Source organism: Podarcis gaigeae (assembly GCF_964106915.1).
Source record: "Podarcis gaigeae genome assembly, chromosome: 2".
Classification (NCBI taxonomy): Eukaryota; Metazoa; Chordata; class Lepidosauria; order Squamata; family Lacertidae; genus Podarcis; species Podarcis gaigeae.
Window position 1 is genome coordinate 118,185,417 of NC_139679.1, and position 18,958 is coordinate 118,204,374.

The 18,958-nt window shown below is 48.0% G+C and overlaps 2 protein-coding genes across 2 annotated transcripts in view; both read right to left on the reverse strand.

Moving 5' to 3' along the window:
* Positions 1-18,958, reverse strand: part of LOC310837236 (uncharacterized protein) — a 501,393-nt gene that overhangs the window by 466,199 nt on the left and 16,236 nt on the right. The gene's annotated exons all lie outside the window — the stretch shown is intronic.
* Positions 1,161-15,475, reverse strand: LOC310839514 (uncharacterized protein; the record flags this gene model as incomplete). Its single annotated transcript, XM_083728151.1, has 2 exons — positions 15,398-15,475; positions 1,161-2,335 (listed from the first exon to the last, which is right to left on the reverse strand). Exon 2 carries the CDS (start codon positions 2,076-2,078, stop codon positions 1,161-1,163), a length of 918 nt encoding a protein of 305 aa, XP_083584277.1. The 5' UTR covers positions 2,079-2,335; positions 15,398-15,475.

Sequence of the window (18,958 nt, forward strand, 5' to 3'; positions counted from 1 at the left end):
TTGACATCTGGTGGGAGGGCGTTCCACAGGGCGGGTGCCACTGTTGAGAAGGCCCTCTGCCTGGTTCCCTGTAGCCTCACTTCTCGCAGTGAGGGAACCACCAGAAGGCCCTCGGAGCTGGACCTCAGAGTCCGGGCTAAATGATGGGAGTGGAGACGCTCCTTCAGGTATACTGGGCCGAGGCCGTTTAGGGCTTTAAAGGTCAGCATCAACACTTTGAATTGTGCTCAGAAATGTAGTGGCTTCACCCCTAGAATCATACACTACTGTCTTTTGATTGGCCAAACGTTTATTGAAAAGTTAACACGTGAACTCTGAGTCCTATGAGGTGTTTCTAGGTCTGGTGAATTCAGTGTAACCCTTCGTAATGAGGGTAGATAAACTGTGGCTCTCCAGCTGCTAAAAACTGAAGCTTCCATCATTCCCAGAACACCTGGAGGGCCACAGGTTCCCCGTCCCTGGGATTGGCAAAATAAACCTTTGGCACCCAACACAGAGGCATCCCCATCGCTCTCCCGTTTGATATCTCCACCAGCGCTCCTCTTCCCAGCATCTGGCGAAGCCTGGTCCACTTCAGAGAAACTTGCAGCAGCCTCTGCAAGAGATCCTGACACCTGGAACAACAACAAAAGTCCCATTCAGCACAGGAGGAAGTAAGGAGATCCAGCTCCGAGGGCCTTCTGGCAGTTCCCTCACTGTGAAATGGAAGGTACAGGGAACTAGGCAGAGGGCCTTCTTGGTAGTGGCACCCACCCTGTGGGAAACCCTCCCTTCAGATGTCTAGGAGATGAGTAACCTTTAAAAGACATTTGAAGGCAGCCTGGTACAGTTGTAGCTTGGTTGACAAACAGAATGTGTTCTCGGAGTCCGTTTGACTCCCGGAACCGTTAAAAAACCAAGGTGTAGCTTCTGATTGGCTGCAGGAGCTTCCTGCAGCCAATCAGAAGACGTGGAAAATGCACCAGACATTCGGCTTCCAAAAATAGTTCAAAAACCGGAACATTCACTTCCGGGTTTCGATCGTTTGGGAACCAAAGCGTACGGCAACTAAGCCGTTCGTCAACCAAGGTACGACTGTATAGGGAAGCCTTTAAATGTGTAATGTTTTATTATGTTTTTATATATGTTGGAAGCCACCCAGAGTGGCTGGGGCAATCCAGTTAGATGGTGGGGTACAAAAATAAAATAATAATAATAATATCCGGAAGGACGGCAGTGCACACTATGCAAGCCCGCAGCAGCACAGCAACTGACAGGGGTGAGATCCTGCCCAGACGCAGGAAAGCCAAACGGGAACTCACACCCTGCGTCTTTAATAGCACGTTTCCCGCTGATAATATGGGTGACAAGGAAAGAAGACACTTCCCTATCTCCCACGTGGCTTCCCCAGCCTCTTGCTGCCTCCGCAGGAAATCCTCAGCCAGGGCCACCGCCTGGGTGCAGGTCTCGGCCCCTCGGCCCCTGACCCAGTCCTGGATCTCCGAGGGCAGGACAGCCAGGAACTGCTCCAGAGTCACCAGCTCCAAGATCTGCTCCTTGGTGTGCCTCTCCGGCTTCAGCCACCGGTGGCAAAGGGACCACAGCTGGCTGCACACCTCCCGGGGCCCCTTGGCTTCCAAGTAGGGGAACTGCCGGAAGTGCCGCCGTTGTGCCTCCGACCCGGAAGCTTCCTTGCTGGGATTCTCTTGCTTTGCCCCTCCGCAGGTTCTGGTCTTGGGGGATCCCAGGGCTTGGAGCCCTCTGGACGCAGGGGGCAGGCTGGTTCCTTTTGGCTGCTCACAGACCTCCGCTGCCCCCTCAGGGTTGTTCCTTCCCTCTTGTTTATCCTCCACCACCGCCGACCATGCCCAGTCGGCCTGAGGCATCTGCACGGCCTTCAAGAACGCCTGCCACTGGCTTTCCCAGGCTGCCTCGTCCGCCTCCTCCTCCACACCCTCCAGCCTCTCTTGCCTTCGAAAAGCTCCGACCCGGGACAGCATCGCCCCAAACCAGGAGCCCCAACTGTGAACAACGGAGAGCCCCTTTCTGGGTCTTTCCATCCCCTCGCTCCCAAGGACTGTGGGCTCCTGTTCCTCCATTTTGATTACAGGACACACAGGCCGCGGTCTTAAGATGGAGACCCTCGGTTGCCTCAGCAACCTGGGTACCAGCCATGTCAGGGGAGACCGACGGCAGCAACCCAGTTGTGTACAATTGCTCTTTTTTCTGGAGTTGGGGAAAACCTCTGCCACCCTTCCACTGATCGGAGTTAGGAGCGGGATCTTCAGTCGATGGAGTAAACCTCAGGAGATTCAGAAATGGAGCAGGAATTTCTTCAGTGCTGAAAGGGCTTCTCCTGGAAGGAAGGAAGGAAGGAAGGAAGGAAGGAAGGAAGGAAGGAAGGAAGGAAAGGAGGGAGGGAGGGAGGGAGGGAGGGAAAGGCACACAAGAGGCAGGTGATCTCTGAGGATACATTCAAAGAAGCCCCAAGGGTGATTTTTCCTACATTTCAGAATTCAGCAGCTTGTGAATTAACCACAGAAAAAAATACAGTGGTACCTCGGGTTACAGACGCTTCAGGTTACAGACTCCGCTAACCTAGAAATAGTACCTCGGGTTAAATAAGGATAAGGAGAACCATGTTGAGCTCCTTGGAGAAAAAAGGTGGGATAGAAAATAAACTAAACCATAAAAGTGAAACACAAATATAGTCAGTTTAAAAAGAGTATATTATTAATATAACAGAGAGAGCGTGAACCTATTATTTGGTCCTGGTCCCCTGGAAATCAAAGGTTCACTGCCTCTGCCCCTATGTTTTGAAAATTTGATTTTCCTTTTTCTGTTTGTTTGTTTCTTTGTTTGCCTGTACTTTTGATTTCACACTAACGATAAAAAAGGGGGGATGCAATGCAAAATTTCCCTTTCTTAATCGTCTTCCCTGATTTAAGCCTCTCCGGCATACACCAAGCGGCACTCTTTCTTTCGAATGTGTGCCTTGGTTATTTTTGTTGTATCGATTTGTTTGATTTGCTTCAATTTTTTAAACAATCTTTAAAAAAATAAAAATTAAAAAGGAGGGGATGGGAGACTGCCTTGGGAAGGGGAGTTTCTATTTTCACTTAGCATGCCTAGAAGCCACTGATGCCTGGAATGAGGCTGCATTTTAATCTTGTTTTTAAGATGTATTTCAATCAATGGTTTTTATACCTGGCGTTAGCTGCCCTGAGCCCAATCTTGGCTGGGGAGGGCAGGGTATAAATAATAATAATAATAATAATAATAATAATAATAATAATAATAATAATAATTCCAGCTTCTCCCTCCTTTAGGAGTGAGCTTCTTGGATCAGGCCCGCCCAAAGCCAGCATCCTTGCAGCCGGGCATCACCCCCTAACCACTCCCTTCCCCTCAAGGATGCTCAGAAGTGGGGCACAAAGGGGGAGGGGCTTGCCACCCATTTTCCTCTTTTTGACACCCCCCCCCCCCAGTAATTCTGCTCTCCCATTTTCCATATTACCCTGCTGCCCACTACTTGGGCAATTTTTTTTTAAAGGAACTTAACTGCTGCTTCCAGAAGTTGAGTCTGCAAAAAACCAAGTTAAGGCATTCAAAAGGATCCCCTCCTCTCCCCCTTTCCCCCTCCTCTTCCTCCTCCAGACCTTCACCCATTCATTCCCAGGCCTTTCCAGGCATCGCGGCTCGCTAGGCTTAACCCCTCAAGCGGCCAGTTTCCAACTCCCAGTTTCAAGTTGTTGTTTAGTCGTGTGCGACTCTTCGTGATCCCCTGGACCAGAGCACAAATCAAGATAACAAACTTTTTATAAAAGAATGGAAATGGTTTAGTGAATATTTACAGATAAATTGTAAAGAGATAAAAACTCTGGCAGGATTATTGTAACAACCTGCGGCTGCATAAGAGTATATAGTTAAAGAAGATAAAATAAATTAGTAATTTTAGTTAATCTGGATATGCAGAGGATATTAAAAATAAATTTAAGGAACCTCAGAAAGAGGGGGAAGGAAATAAAGCTTTAAAATGTCAAAATGATTGTAAAATCAGAGAAATGTATGTATCTAAAAAACATAAATTTAAAATAAAAGTTTCATAAGTCCTGGGAATGCTCACCCTCTGCTTGAAACTCGGGACAGCCGCTGCCAGCCCGTGTCGGCACTACAGAGCTTAGCCAGACCTGCCTTTGCAAAACGCAAAGCCCAGGTGTACTTGAAACTGTAAAAAGTAGAGACCTTACCTTGCCAACAAAGGTCCGTATAGTTAAAGCTATGGTTTTCCCAGTAGTGATGTATGGAAGTGAGAGCTGGCCCTGTCGCCGGAAATCCCCCCCCCTCCATTTGTCACGTGTATTACACAAGCACCACACTCACACATACACACATCTCCCCTCTCCAACCCTAGAGATGTCCCTTTAGAGCAGTGTTTCCCAACCTTTTTTGGGCAAAGGCACACTTGTTTCATGAAAAAAATCTCGAGGCACACCACCATTAGAAAATGTTTAAAAAATTAACTCTGTGCCTATATTGACTATATGCCGCTTGGGGCGGCAGCCTGTTGCCCGAAGCACAGGGAGCCCTATGGAGGGCTCCCCGTGCTTCCGGCGAGTGTCTGCAACCCTGCGCGCCCGGCAGGAGCTCCTGCCAGGCGCGCAAGGCTTGGGGCGGCAGCTTGTTGCCCGAAGCACAGGGAGCCCTACGGAGGGCTCCCCGTGCTTCGGGCGAGTGTCTGCAACCCTGCGCGCCCGGCAGGAGCTCCTGCCAGGCGGCAAGGCTTGGGGCGGCAGCCTGTTGCCCGAAGCACAGGGAGCCCTACGGAGGGCTCCCCGTGCTTCGGGCGAGTGTCTGCAAGCCTTGCGCGCCCGGCAGGAGCTCCTGCCAGGCGCGCAAGGCTTGGGGCGGCAGCCTGTTGCCCGAAGCACAGGGAGCCCTACGGAGGTCTCCCCGTGCTTCGGGCGAGTGTCTGCAAGCCTTGCGCGCCCGGCAGGAGCTCCTGCCAGGCGCGCAAGGCTTGGGGCGGCAGCCTGTTGCCCGAAGCACAGGGAGCCCTACGGAGGGCTGCCCGTGCTTCGGGCGAGTGTCTGCAAGTCTTGCGCGCCCGGCAGGAGCTCCTGCCAGGCGCGCAAGGCTTGGGGCGGCAGCCTGTTGCCCGAAGCACAGGGAGCCCTATGGAGGGCTCCCCGTGCTTCGGGCGAGTGTCTGCAACCCTGCGCGCCCGGCAGGAGCTCCTGCCAGGCGGCAAGGCTTGGGGCGGCAGCCTGTTGCCCGAAGCACAGGGAGCCCTACGGAGGGCTCCCCGTGCTTCGGGCGAGTGTCTGCAAGCCTTGCGCGCCCGGCAGGAGCTCCTGCCAGGCGCGCAAGGCTTGGGGCGGCAGCCTGTTGCCCGAAGCACAGGGAGCCCTACGGAGGGCTGCCAGTGCTTCGGGCGAGTGTCTGCAACCCTGCGCGCCCGGCAGGAGCTCCTGCCAGGCGCGCAAGGCTTGGGGCGGCAGCTTGTTGCCCGAAGCACAGGGAGCCCTACGGAGGGCTCCCTGTGCTTCGGGCGAGTGTCTGCAACCCTGCGCGCCCGGCAGGAGCTCCTGCCAGGCGGCAAGGCTTGGGGCGGCAGCCTGTTGCCCGAAGCACAGGGAGCCCTACGGAGGGCTCCCCGTGCTTCGGGCGAGTGTCTGCAAGCCTTGCGCGCCCGGCAGGAGCTCCTGCCAGGCGCGCAAGGCTTGGGGCGGCAGCCTGTTGCCCGAAGCACAGGGAGCCCTACGGAGGGCTGCCCGTGCTTCGGGCGAGTGTCTGCAAGTCTTGTGCGCCCGGCAGGAGCTCCTGCCAGGCGCGCAAGGCTTGGGGCGGCAGCCTGTTGCCCGAAGCACAGGGAGCCCTACGGAGGGCTCCCCGTGCTTCCGGCGAGTGTCTGCAAGCCTTGCGCGCCGGGCAGGAGCTCCTGCCAGGCGCGCAAGGCTTGGGGCGGCAGCCTGTTGCCCGAAGCACAGGGAGCCCTACGGAGGGCTCCCTGTGCTTCGGGCGAGTGTCTGCAACCCTGCGCGCCCGGCAGGAGCTCCCGCTGGGCGCGCGAGGCTTGGGGCGGCAGCCTGTTGCCCGAAGCACGCAGAGCCCTCCGGAGGGTGCCCCGTGCTTCGGGCGAGTGTCTGCAAGCCTTGCGCACCCGGCAGGAGCTCCCGTCGGGCGCGAGGCTTGGGGCGGCAGCCTGTTGCTCTAAGCACATGGAGCCCGCCTCCCTCCCACGGCACACCAGGCAAAGTCTTGCGGCACACTAGTGTGCCGCGGAACACTGGTTGGGAAACACTGCTTTAGAGGGTCACCTCCCAAAAGCCTTCCGTAAATAAGGAAGCGCTAGCCTGACGGCTTTCCACTCTAGCGCTCCGCATCGCCCTATTCTTAACATGAGTAGACCGGGCGACCGAACTCTGGGTCACTCGACTGCCGCTTCAACCAATCAGCATTAGCGAACAGCGCCCCTGGTGGCGGCTGCGCTGGTACTGCAGCCGGCATTCGCTGTGTCCCTGTTTGACAGCTCACTGATACAACGCTTCCGAATTCACTCAACCATGACTGATCCAATCAAGAGCTTGCTAGATTGTTTCCTGAACTTGAGATTGTTTTGAACTTCAAAGTCGTCGCCGTTTTATATTCGCTAAAAATCAACCGTACGTTGGATTTTCATCGGACCACTTTTATTTTACTGCATGTCTCTAGGACTATCAAAGGGGGGTGACCTGATGCTGGGCAACCATAACCTCTCGACCGTACTCAGCGATTCCTCCCGGTTGACGTGGGACTACCTTGATAGCCATCGTGAGGGGTCCAGACAGGAGGCTATCAAGGACACAATAAAGCTGCACCTTTCAGTGTATTCCACACGGACTCACACAAAGGACACTGACCGGATTCCCCTCAGGGGGCAGGAAACTTCGCCCTTCTCCTTTTGTTCTTAAAATTGACTCATGTGGGGAGGGGAGAGGAGGCTCCGGCCAGGTGTCAGGACATTCGGATTACCTGTGTAGCCCTTCCTCGACTCCTCCTAATTTTAATGTAATCATGATGTAGATGTGATGTAATTCTGGGGGTGTAGCTTGGGGGATTAGCAACTAATAAAAGTTAGGGTCTTCTTTTGTTCGGGGCTTCCATCTTGCTTCACCTCGTGGGCGGTGGGAGTCCTGTCGCGACAGTCTTTTCTTTAAATAAAGACCGAGCCTACTGGCTGCTGTTTTGCTCTGAATTGCTCTGGTCGGTGTCTTCATTTGTCCAAGAGAGCCCTCGGAATCTCCGGCAACAGCCCATAAAGAAGGCTGATCGCCGAAGAATGGATGCTTTTGAATTCTGGTGCTGGAGGAGACTCTTGAGAGTCCCATGGACTGCAAGAAGATCCAGCCTATCCATTCTTAAGGAAATCAGCCCTGAGTGCTCACTGGAAGGACAGATCCTGAAGCTGAGGCTCCGACACTTTGGCCACCTCATGAGAAGAGAAGACTCCCTGGAAAAGAACCGGATGTTGGGAAAGATGGAGGGCACAAGGAGAAGGGGACGACAGAGGACGAGATGGTTGGACAGTGTTCTCGAAGCTACCAGCATGAGTCTGACCAAACTGCGGGAGGCAGTGGAAGACAGGAGTGCCTGGTGTGCTCTGGTCCAGGGGGTCACGAAGAGGCACACACGACTAAACGACTAAACAACAACAATCTCTATAATTCTCAAGAGAAAGGCTTCTGGGTTGTTGTTTTTTTACAAACGTTATTTTAAACATCTTTTTCAATTTGTTGTACAGTGGTACCTCGGGTTACATACACTTCAGGTTACAGACGCTTCAGGTTACATACTCTTCAGGTTACAGACTCCGCTAACCCAGAAATAGTACCTCAGGTTAAGAACTTTGCTTCAGGATGAGAACAGAAATAGTGCTCTGGCGGCGCGGCGGCAGCGGGAGGCCCCATTAGCTAAAGTGGTGCTTCAGGTTAAGAACAGTTTCAGGTTAAGTACGGACCTCCGGAACAAATTAAGTACTTAACCTGAGGTACCACTGTATATCGTTTCCCAGTAAGCCTTAACCTTACTACAAGACCACCACATAGGATAAAAAGAACCTTCTTTCTCTTTCCATTTCCAATGCTTATTTGATTTAGTTTTGTAAGACTTATGAAACTTTTATTCCTTCCCCCCAATTTTTTTATTAGTTTTCCAAATTTGTAACAAACATAAAAGAAAAATATTGAGGCATCTAATCATAAGCCTGCATTTTTTATCAAAGCTTCTATATTTTATCAAGGCTTGTATTTAAAAATGAGCTTAAAAAAAGGATTTTCAAATGTTTCATGCCAGGCAGAAAGAACCTTGGCAAGAGGTTTTTCTCCTAAGACAAGGGGGCCCCATTGATTTATAGTAGAAAAACAATTCTCAAAGTCATAAAAAAGGGAGAATTACATATGCTGCCCCAAGGCTGAGAAAACACAATTAAAGGCAAGGGTAAATAGTAAAATAATACCAATGTGCCTCTCAGTAAAATGAGCCAGATCTTCTTTCCAAGGTTGAAAGGCCAAGAGCAGTGAAAAAGGCAACTGGCTTGGCTAGAAGAAAAGAGAGCATTTTTGGGAAATTTTCTAAAGCTGTTGGGAAGAGCTAATGGGAGAAGCATCTAGCTGGCTGGGAAAGGAGGGGGAAAGGGGGGAGGTGTAAACTGAAGAGGCTTCTTTTTAAAAGCTGTTTTTTACTGAGTTCCTTTTTACTTTACAAAGGCTTTATTCTTTTAAAAGGCTACCTATGATAAGTGAATGAAATATATTAGCTTAAATATATTGGCTTAAATGTAATTATGCAAAGGATTTAAGGAATGCTAGATTCTTATTTCATATGGTTGTAAGAGTTGTATTTATCCTGAAATTAAGTCAGCCACCAGCCTAGCCCCCCTGCTAGACAGAAGACGCCATCCAAGCACTCTTGATATATATGGTTGTCAGGCATTTGTTTAGAAACTTTCAAATGAAGGAAATCTTTCAATATTGATGTGAAACTCAAGATCCTTGACATCTGTTGAACATAAAAATGTAAGATTAAACATTTGTTTTAGAAGGCAATAGGGCAAGGAGGGCAAGAGGTGAGCTGGTAATTAAGATTCCATGTAAGATATATTATTACTTATTTGTCATTTATATATAGCTCTTTGTCTCCCTTATAAGGGCAAGGAAGTGGGTGTATCTTTTGTGGGTGTATCTTTTGTGATTGGTTCTACCAAACAGCCAATAGGAATTTCAACCAGGCTGATTGGACAGAGGCAGCCACAGGAGGAGCAAAGGGGGCTGGATTAAGGGAATATAAGTGCTGGCCAGGATGGCAAGAGGCCAGGCCAGAGCTTGGTAACCATATACCACTGAGCCTCTCATTTATTTGTCTGACAAATAAATTATTATTTTAATTTCTCTATTGCTGCGTTGAATATTTCATTCCAGCTAAGCGTTAACCACAAGCAGGGTGCTACATTTTATGGTGCCTCTGTGACTCGGATAAGTGGTCTGCTGGAACGCAGCCCCTTCGCCCTACTGGGCAGGGTACAAGAGAGAGGACCACTGCTTACCCAGCGCGCACTGGTAAATTTTTCCAGGGGGAACGCAGAAGACTCGTCTGTCTGATACCCTGCTCACTGGCGGCGACGGACCGGGGGAAACAGGGAACCAACCAAGGGTAAGTGCACAAAGGGATTTTTGGCCCTCCAATTAATTGGGAGGAAGAGAAGTCTTGATCAAACTTCTGCGTCTCAGTAAGGGGAAACTGAGTACGCTAGGTGGTTGGGTACATCAGATGTTGGTCTGGTGGAGGAAAAGGGAAAATTGGGAGGTAGAGTGTGGTGAAGTATCTAGCGCATTGTATGTGTGAGAAAGTACAGAGCAATCTGTAGCTGACCTGAGTGTGGAGTGACTGAGTGGATACTTCACAGGGCCATACAATGGGAGTTGGGGGTTCAAAGGGGGAAAATACACCTCTTGAGTGTATGTTAAATAATTTTAAGAAAGCCTTCTCAGGGGCATATGGAGTCAAAATGACGCCAGAGCGCTTGAGAACGTTATGTGAACTAGAATGGCCGAAACAAAATACTGAATGGCCATCTCAGGGAACTTTTGATATAAATTTAGTAAGCAAACTTTGGTCTAATATCGCCAAAGAAACTGGAGGGTGCCCAGAACAATTTCCATATATAGATTCCTGGCTGAGCACATTAAATAAAAATCCTCCATGGATAAGGGAATGCAAAGTCAAACGATGCAAATTATTGGCTGTAAAAGCTGAAGCTAGGAAAGGAATCTTGCCAAATAAACTCAAACCCATTTTTGAGGGACCAGAGGAAGAGGTGCTTCCACCTCCACCCTATGCTCCACATCGAAGGGAGCTTAATTCAAACACTCCGCCAGTTGTAACCCCAAGGCAAGAAAGTGGAATGAATAATGGGAGTGGAGTCACAGAGCTTGATTCCTTGATAGATTATGATAAATATCTTCAGGAGGCATTGGAGTCCTATAATAAAGCCCAAGCAGAAGTGGTTATTCCACCTGTGACTCCTAATAGACCTGCATCTAAAGTCTCCTTTAGTGGAACAACTGATTGCCCACCCCAAACCCCTGTACATCCAAGTCCCAGAGAAATATTACAGAAGTTACAGGGAGACCTTGATCGGTCAGCAAGCAATACAGCCAGGCGTATAAAGCTGCTAAAAGAACGCCTTGGGACAAATACCATCCCCTATGATTTGAGGCCCCTAGAGCAAAGCGAAGAGAAAGATCACGTAGTAGCCCCTCTTAGAAGAGTATTTGATGCACTTGAGGAGCCTGCGCTGGTTAACGGGCAACCCGGACCACGGCCACCTCGAACTTCGACCCTGCAATATATTCCATTCACAACTACAGATTTGATGAATTGGAAAACACACACCCCATCTTTTGCAGAAAAACCTCAGGCTATGATGGACTTGGTGACTTCAATAGTAAATACTCATAGCCCTACTTGGACAGATTGTCGCCAGCTCCTAAATACTCTTTTCACCACTGAGGAAAGGAGAGACATAATTGAAAAGGCACAGATATATTTGCGTGAGCAGGCCAGAGTGGGAAATATTTTTAATATTGACCGTCATCTCCAAGATAACTTTCCCTTGGAAGATCCTAATTGGGATCCAAACAATGGAATTCACCTGGCCAGACTTACCACCTACCGCCAGACACTTGTGCAAGGTATCCGCAGGGCATGCCAGAAGCCCACTAATATGTCTAAAGTCTCAGAAGTAGAACAGAAACCAAATGAGAGTCCAGGAGACTTTTTAGAGAGGCTGCAAGAAGCCTATCGTATATGGACTCCTTTTGACCCTGAAGCCCCTGAAAACAGCAGAATGATTACTGCTACATTTGTGGCCCAGTGCGCTTCTGATATTCGTAAGAAAATTCAGAAATCAGAAGGATGGGAAGGGATGCTGATGAGCCAAATTATGGCCATTGCACGCAGTACAAGATGTATGTCGAGTCCTACAAGTAAAATGGAGACTGCATGCAGCATATAGGCCTCAGAGTTCAGGGAAAACTGAAAGAATGAATCGGACTCTGAAAACCCAATTGGCAAAATTAACCCAGGAAACGGGATTGGGATGGGTAGATGTGTTACCCATAACACTGTTTCGTGTTCGGTGTGCACCCACAAAAAGACTTAAGTTGTCACCTTTTGAGCTCCTGTATGGGAGACCGCCCTCCTTTGTTCAGGATATTCCAGCTGACCTTAAACAAATAGGAGATCATGTGACACAGGGACAAGTGCAATCTCTCTCCCGTGTTTTTGTTTCTCTTAACAGGTGGGCCCTCGAACGCACGCCGTGCAGCATTGCCGAGCCGATTCATCAGTTCCAGGCTGGCGATAGCGTATGGGTGAAAGAGTGGAAACGTGATCCACTTGCACCAAAGTGGCGTGGACCTTACACCGTCTTGCTCTCTACTCCAACAGCGGTGAAGGTAGCTGAGGTGACCCCCTGGATTCATCACTCTCGTTTGAAGAAGTCCGAAGGCAGTTGGACGTGCAAAGGTGACCCCTCTAATCCTTTAAAACTAACTCTCTCCAAAAACCCCTGTATCTAGCCCTACCGGGAACGGGCTAGGTCACGGGCAACATTTGACGACCGGCCTGCTGCAGCCACAACCTGGAAGCTGGCTGACCTGCGCACGCCTGAAGCTTGAGGAGCATCTGAACCAGCGACTGTGAACGGAAAGATTCTCTAATACAATTGATTGACTGCCCCCTTGTGGAACAATTATCAGAGATATTACTCATTGGGGATCCTCGGGATATATGTTTTGGTCTTGGTGGTACCCCATTCTGTCACTGGGGGAATTATATTGGGGCTAATAATTATTTGCTATCACAATAAGGTAATCTTTTGTGGAAGGAATGCATATACTAGACATCAACATGATTTTATTATTAATCCTGATCCCTTGGGAAGGGGAAGGGTCCTTGAATCTGACCAAATTGGCTAAATATGGATTCAGCCATGACCACAATATGTGGGTAGGTTTAGCTGAAATGGTAGCCAATGTTGCAAATAGGACCAATTGCCTTGTTTGCTCTCTTGGGCCAGATGATTCAGAGGGAGGTATGCCCTTATTACCGATACCATTAGATGCCATTGGTATGGTAAGCGAAATGCCACACCAAACAGAAATACAGAATTTCCCCGGATGGAACTCAACTAAACCATTACGAGTTATACCTGTACAAGGGGAATTCTGTGTACATAAATCATCAGATGCAGCTGATTCTCCCATGATAGGCTCTTCTCATTGTCACTATACTTGGGATTATATTAAGAATAGTCATACCTGGGCACACGGTACTACCTATCGAACTCGGAATACCTTGCCCTGTGCACCTCCTTTTATTCACGCATGGAAAGTGGTGTGGAACATAACTGTGACAGAAAAAGGCAATCTAACATACTGCACTGTGAACTCTCTACCTCTTTTGGTATTTCGCCTTCTGTACTCCACGTACCAAAAACCTCAGACCCGATGGTTGTGGTGGATATGTGGAGAATGGGCATACAAAAAGCTCCCTTCCAAATGGAGTGGGACTTGTTTCTTGGGTTGGGTATTACCACCAATGTGGATTATGCCCACTAGTTCGGCCAGGCGAACACGAAGGAATGCTGATATTTCTCATATAGCAGGAGGAAGTACCCAAAGTTGGAGCGGTACTGATGATTGGCCGCCAGAGCGCATTATAGCCTATTATGATCCTGCCTCCTGGAATCCTGGTGAGCTCATACAAGGGGCACGGGATCCTATTTATAATCTAAACAGAATAATTCGATTGCAAGCAGTAGTGGAACTTGTAACCAATGCAACGGCACAGAGTTTGAGACTTATTGCACAACAGTTGGATGAAAGTAGAGCCGCCATTTTGCAGCTGAAAATGGGAATGGATTATGTACTTGCCAGGCAGGGAGGCCTATGTGGAGTCTTGAACTTGACAGGGAATGCCTGTTGCTTTAACATTTCAGATAATGGTGAGGCAATCCGTGTGTTGGCCACAAAGATGGAGAATATAGCACATGTCCCAGTACAAACATGGGAAGGATGGGATATGGGATGGCTCACCAATTGGTTACCTAATGTCACAGGACTCAAAGGGATACTATTGTCTTGCTTGTTTTTCTTGACAGTAGTGGTAATGGTTTTGTGTATGATGCCATGTATCATTTCATGTTTTAGAAGTACAATTAGCAAGATGGTTTCAAATGAAACTCTACCTCATATCATGGCCCTATACAGAGCTTTACCTCAGGAATATGATGAAGGTCAAGCTATCAAGGACACTTGGGATGAAGGTCCTTGAGCTTGAAAGGGGGGAATGAGGCATCTAATCATAAGCCTGCATTTTTTATCAAAGCTTCTATATTTTATCAAGGCTTGTATTTAAAAATGAGCTTAAAAAAAGGATTTTCAAATGTTTCATGCCAGGCAGAAAGAACCTTGGCAAGAGGTTTTTCTCCTAAGACAAGGGGGCCCCATTGATTTATAGTAGAAAAACAATTCTCAAAGTCATAAAAAAGGGAGAATTACATATGCTGCCCCAAGGCTGAGAAAACACAATTAAAGGCAAGGGTAAATAGTAAAATAATACCAATGTGCCTCTCAGTAAAATGAGCCAGATCTTCTTTCCAAGGTTGAAAGGCCAAGAGCAGTGAAAAAGGCAACTGGCTTGGCTAGAAGAAAAGAGAGCATTTTTGGGAAATTTTCTAAAGCTGTTGGGAAGAGCTAATGGGAGAAGCATCTAGCTGGCTGGGAAAGGAGGGGGAAAGGGGGGAGGTGTAAACTGAAGAGGCTTCTTTTTAAAAGCTGTTTTTTACTGAGTTCCTTTTTACTTTACAAAGGCTTTATTCTTTTAAAAGGCTACCTATGATAAGTGAATGAAATATATTAGCTTAAATATATTGGCTTAAATGTAATTATGCAAAGGATTTAAGGAATGCTAGATTCTTATTTCATATGGTTGTAAGAGTTGTATTTATCCTGAAATTAAGTCAGCCACCAGCCTAGCCCCCCTGCTAGACAGAAGACGCCATCCAAGCACTCTTGATATATATGGTTGTCAGGCATTTGTTTAGAAACTTTCAAATGAAGGAAATCTTTCAATATTGATGTGAAACTCAAGATCCTTGACATCTGTTGAACATAAAAATGTAAGATTAAACATTTGTTTTAGAAGGCAATAGGGCAAGGAGGGCAAGAGGTGAGCTGGTAATTAAGATTCCATGTAAGATATATTATTACTTATTTGTCATTTATATATAGCTCTTTGTCTCCCTTATAAGGGCAAGGAAGTGGGCGTATCTTTTGTGGGTGTATCTTTTGTGATTGGTTCTACCAAACAGCCAATAGGAATTTCAACCAGGCTGATTGGACAGAGGCAGCCACAGGAGGAGCAAAGGGGGCTGGATTAAGGGAATATAAGTGCTGGCCAGGATGGCAAGAGGCCAGGCCAGAGCTTGGTAACCATATACCACTGAGCCTCTCATTTATTTGTCTGACAAATAAATTATTATTTTAATTTCTCTATTGCTGCGTTGAATATTTCATTCCAGCTAAGCGTTAACCACAAGCAGGGTGCTACAATATTACAATATAAAATACAAACAAACAATCATCTTATTATAATTCCACTTTTGCACCATTATTGAGTGACTTCCTCGAAACCCCCTAGCTGAGTTTCCATGTAAATCAGTGTAGCAGTTTTCCAATAAGACTTCTCAAACTTTTTTTTTTTTGGGGGGGGTCTCTCGCAAGTCTGTTCATACCCTATAGATATTTCTATACCGCCCCATGTCAAAACTGGGTGGGTGACCTTGGTCCAGTCGCTGCCTCTCAGCCTGGCCTACCTTGCAGGGTTGCTGTTAGTTGAGGGCCGTGGGTGCCACTCTGAGCTCCTCAGAGAAAAGGGATGCAACAGACACATACCGTATTTTTCGCCCCATAGGACGCACCGGCCCATAGGACGCACCTAGTTTTTTGGGGGGAAAATAAAGGGGGGGGGAATTATTTCCCCCCCAGGTGCGCTGCGCTAATCCCAAAGCTTGGGGCGTGCAGAGCTCAGCGTGCCCCAAGCTTCTGGGTGCCGGCAAGGTCTCCGCTAGCCATGGGAGAGCCGCACGGCTCTCCCAGGGCTAGCGGAGCGCTGCGCTAATCCCGAAGCTTGGGGCAAGCGGAGCTCAGCGCGCCCCAAGCTTCTGGGTGCCGGCAAGGTCTCCGCTAGCCTTGGGAGAGCTGGGTCTCCCACGGCTAGTAGATAGCTTCCTGAAGCCTGGAGAGTGAGAGGGGTCGGTGCGCACCGACTCCCCTCACTCTCCAGGCTTCAGCGAAAGCCTGCATTCGCCCCATAGGACGCACACACATTTCCCCTTCATTTTTGGAGGGGGAAAAGTGTGTCTTATAGGGCGAAAAATACGGTAAATCATGCAGGCAGTGGGCAGCAACACAAGACTTCGTTGCGGTTTCGCTTGTAATGTCCGCTCCGCTTGCTGCCTCTCGTGGCTGCACTGTATAGCCCAGCAAAAGGCAAATAAAGATATATGCTCCCTGGGAGCGTGGGGAAGCAGTCGCAATCTCTCAAACTAAGCTACCTCGCAAGGTTGTTGTGAGGAGAAATTGGAGAGGGGAAGAGCCATGGGCACTACCTTAAGCTCCTTGGAGGAATATTTTATTTTTCTCTCATATATTGGAACGCCAAGCTTCATAACTGCCACCTTGGAGAAAGCATCGTTTTTATCAGAGCAACTGGTTGAGTCATAGAATTGTTGAGTTGGAAGGGACCATAAGGGTCTTCTGCTCCAACCCAATGAGGAGAAAATAGAGACTCCCCTTCCCATGGCAGTCTACCATCCCCTCATTTTTATTTTATTTTTTAATTAATTGAAGCAAATCAAATGAATCAATACAACAAAAATAACCAAGGCACCCAATGTGGGCCACAAACCCACCACCCTGAGAGTAAGAACCTCATGCTGTACTGACTGAGCTATCCCAGGAAAGGCAGAAGCCAAAATGTTTTGCGGTAAGAATTAGAAATTTATGTTTTGTTAGTCCCTGTGATGCTGTAGGTAGGTAGGTAGGTAGATAGACAGACAGACAGACAGATAGTCTGAGCTGGATGGTCTGTGTACCTGGGTTTGTTTGTTTTTGTTTTGTGACCTTTGTGTGTATGTACGTCTATCCATCCATCCATCCATCCATCCATCCATCCATCCATCCATCTATCTATCTATCTATCTATCTATCTATCTATCTATCTATCATCATCATCATATAATAATAATGTTGTTATTTATACCCCACCCACTGTGGGCGGCTTACAGCACATTAAAAAATTGTAAAACATTAGACGTTGAAAATTTCCTGATACAGGGTTTGCATTCAGATTTCATCTGAAGATCTCCGGGTGGTTCACAGAATAAAGTCCCAAAGCTCAGCTTATACCTTGTGGAGAGCCACATTCCCTTCTGTGCAACCTTTTGGGGGCCGCATGCCAGCAGTGGGCGGTGCCAAATTGGGGTGTGGGGGGGGGGGAATGCACGTAATGTTTGCTCTTGCCCAGTAGGCTAGCTTCAACGCAGATTCACAGACTCCGCTCTCCATCCAGGCCAGCGGCAAGCAAAAAGGGTGGTCAGTGTTCAGGGGTGCATTTGAGACAGGCGGAAACCACATGAAGAAGGTTCGAAGTCAGGCCACCGACAGGGAGAGTTTTGGGGGCCAGATTAAAAAAAAAAGGATTAAATATAAGGTATCGGTTGTGTTTAGAATGGATTTATGAAAGATTTAGAAAACATTGATTAGAATATTTGTGTGAGACTGTATGGGAAAAATACGGAATGACAGATACAATCTGGCTTAAAATGTATATAGGAAGTGCAGTGTAAGCGATGGAAGTCCATCAATGAAGTTTTATTATTATTTTCATTTTGAGATATTTGTAGAATAAACTTGGAAGAAATTATTCCAACTTTTCTTCTTTCCTCTTTATTTTTTCCTTCTTTCTTCTTTTTTCCTCTTTTGTTCCTTTTTCATATACATGTGCTTATTTGAAATATATATGTATGTATTTGCAATGTTTTGCTTATATTTTGTAACAATTATGTTAAATAAATTTTTTTTAAAAAAAATTTTTTAAGGGCTGGAAGGCTGCCTTCAAATCGCAGCCCTTAGGGACCCCCCTACCCTGACCTAGGTTTTCTCAGCTTGGCTGGTACAAACCAGGCTTTGAAGCTGCCAAACTGGACAGCTTCAAGAGAGGACCGGGCAAGTTCATGGAGGGGGGGGTGTGCTTCAGTAGCTACTAGCCAGGACAGCTCTGTTCTGCCTTCATGGCTGGAGGAAGCAAAACTTCTAAATACCAGTTGCCGGAAACCAAAGGGCTTTTGTGCTATTGTGCTTGAATCCTGCTTGCTGGTTTTCCACAGGTCGGCCCCTGTGAGAACAGGATGCCAGACCAAATGAGCCTTTGGTCTGATCCAGAAGACTTCTCTTATGTTCTAAAGTGATGACATAATAATAATAAAACAAAACAAAACAAAATAATAATAATAATAATTTATTACTTATACCCCACCCATCTGGCAAGGCCTTCCCAACCACAGGGAACCCAGCAGAGGGCCTTCTCGGTAGCGGCACCCACCCTGTGGAACGCCCTCCCACCAGATGTCAAAGAGAAAAATAACTACTAAACTTTTAGAAGGCTGCCCTCTTTAGGGAAGCTTTTAATGTTTAATAGGTTATTGTATTTTAGTGTTCTGTTGGAAGCCGCCCAGAGTGGCTGAGGAAACCCAGCCAGATGGGTGGGGTATAAATAATAAAGTATTATTATTATTAACCACTCTGAGCAGCTACCAACATATTAAAAACACGATAAAACATCAAACATTAAAAACTTCCCTAAACAGGGCTGCCTTCAGATGTCTTCTAAAAGTCAGGTAGTTATTTCCTTCACATCTGATGGGAGTTCCACAGGGCGGGTGCCACTACCGAAAAGGCCCTCTGCCTGGTTTCGTATAAGCTCACTTCTCGCAGGGAGGGAACCGTCAGAAGGCCCTCGGCCCTTATGTGTGGGCTCAGCAAATGAGCTATACGATATTTGCCCAGTATACCCGAAGGAGCGTCTCCATCCCCATCATTCAGCCTGGACACTGAGCTGTGGCTCCGAGGGCTTTCTGGTGGTTCCCTCAACACCAGGAGTGAGGTTGTAGGAAACCAGATGGAAGGCCTTCTCGGTAGTGGCACCCACCCTGTGGGATGCCCTCCCGTCCACCTAGCTGCCAATCTTGCCGATGGTGTGGTGGCTCATGGCGGGCGGCAGCTGTGGAAGCTCAGGCTCCATGACCTGGGTCTGCACAAAGAGACAGTCAAGATGGCCTCTGGCCTCTTCATCCTCCGCTTTTGTAGCTGGAGTC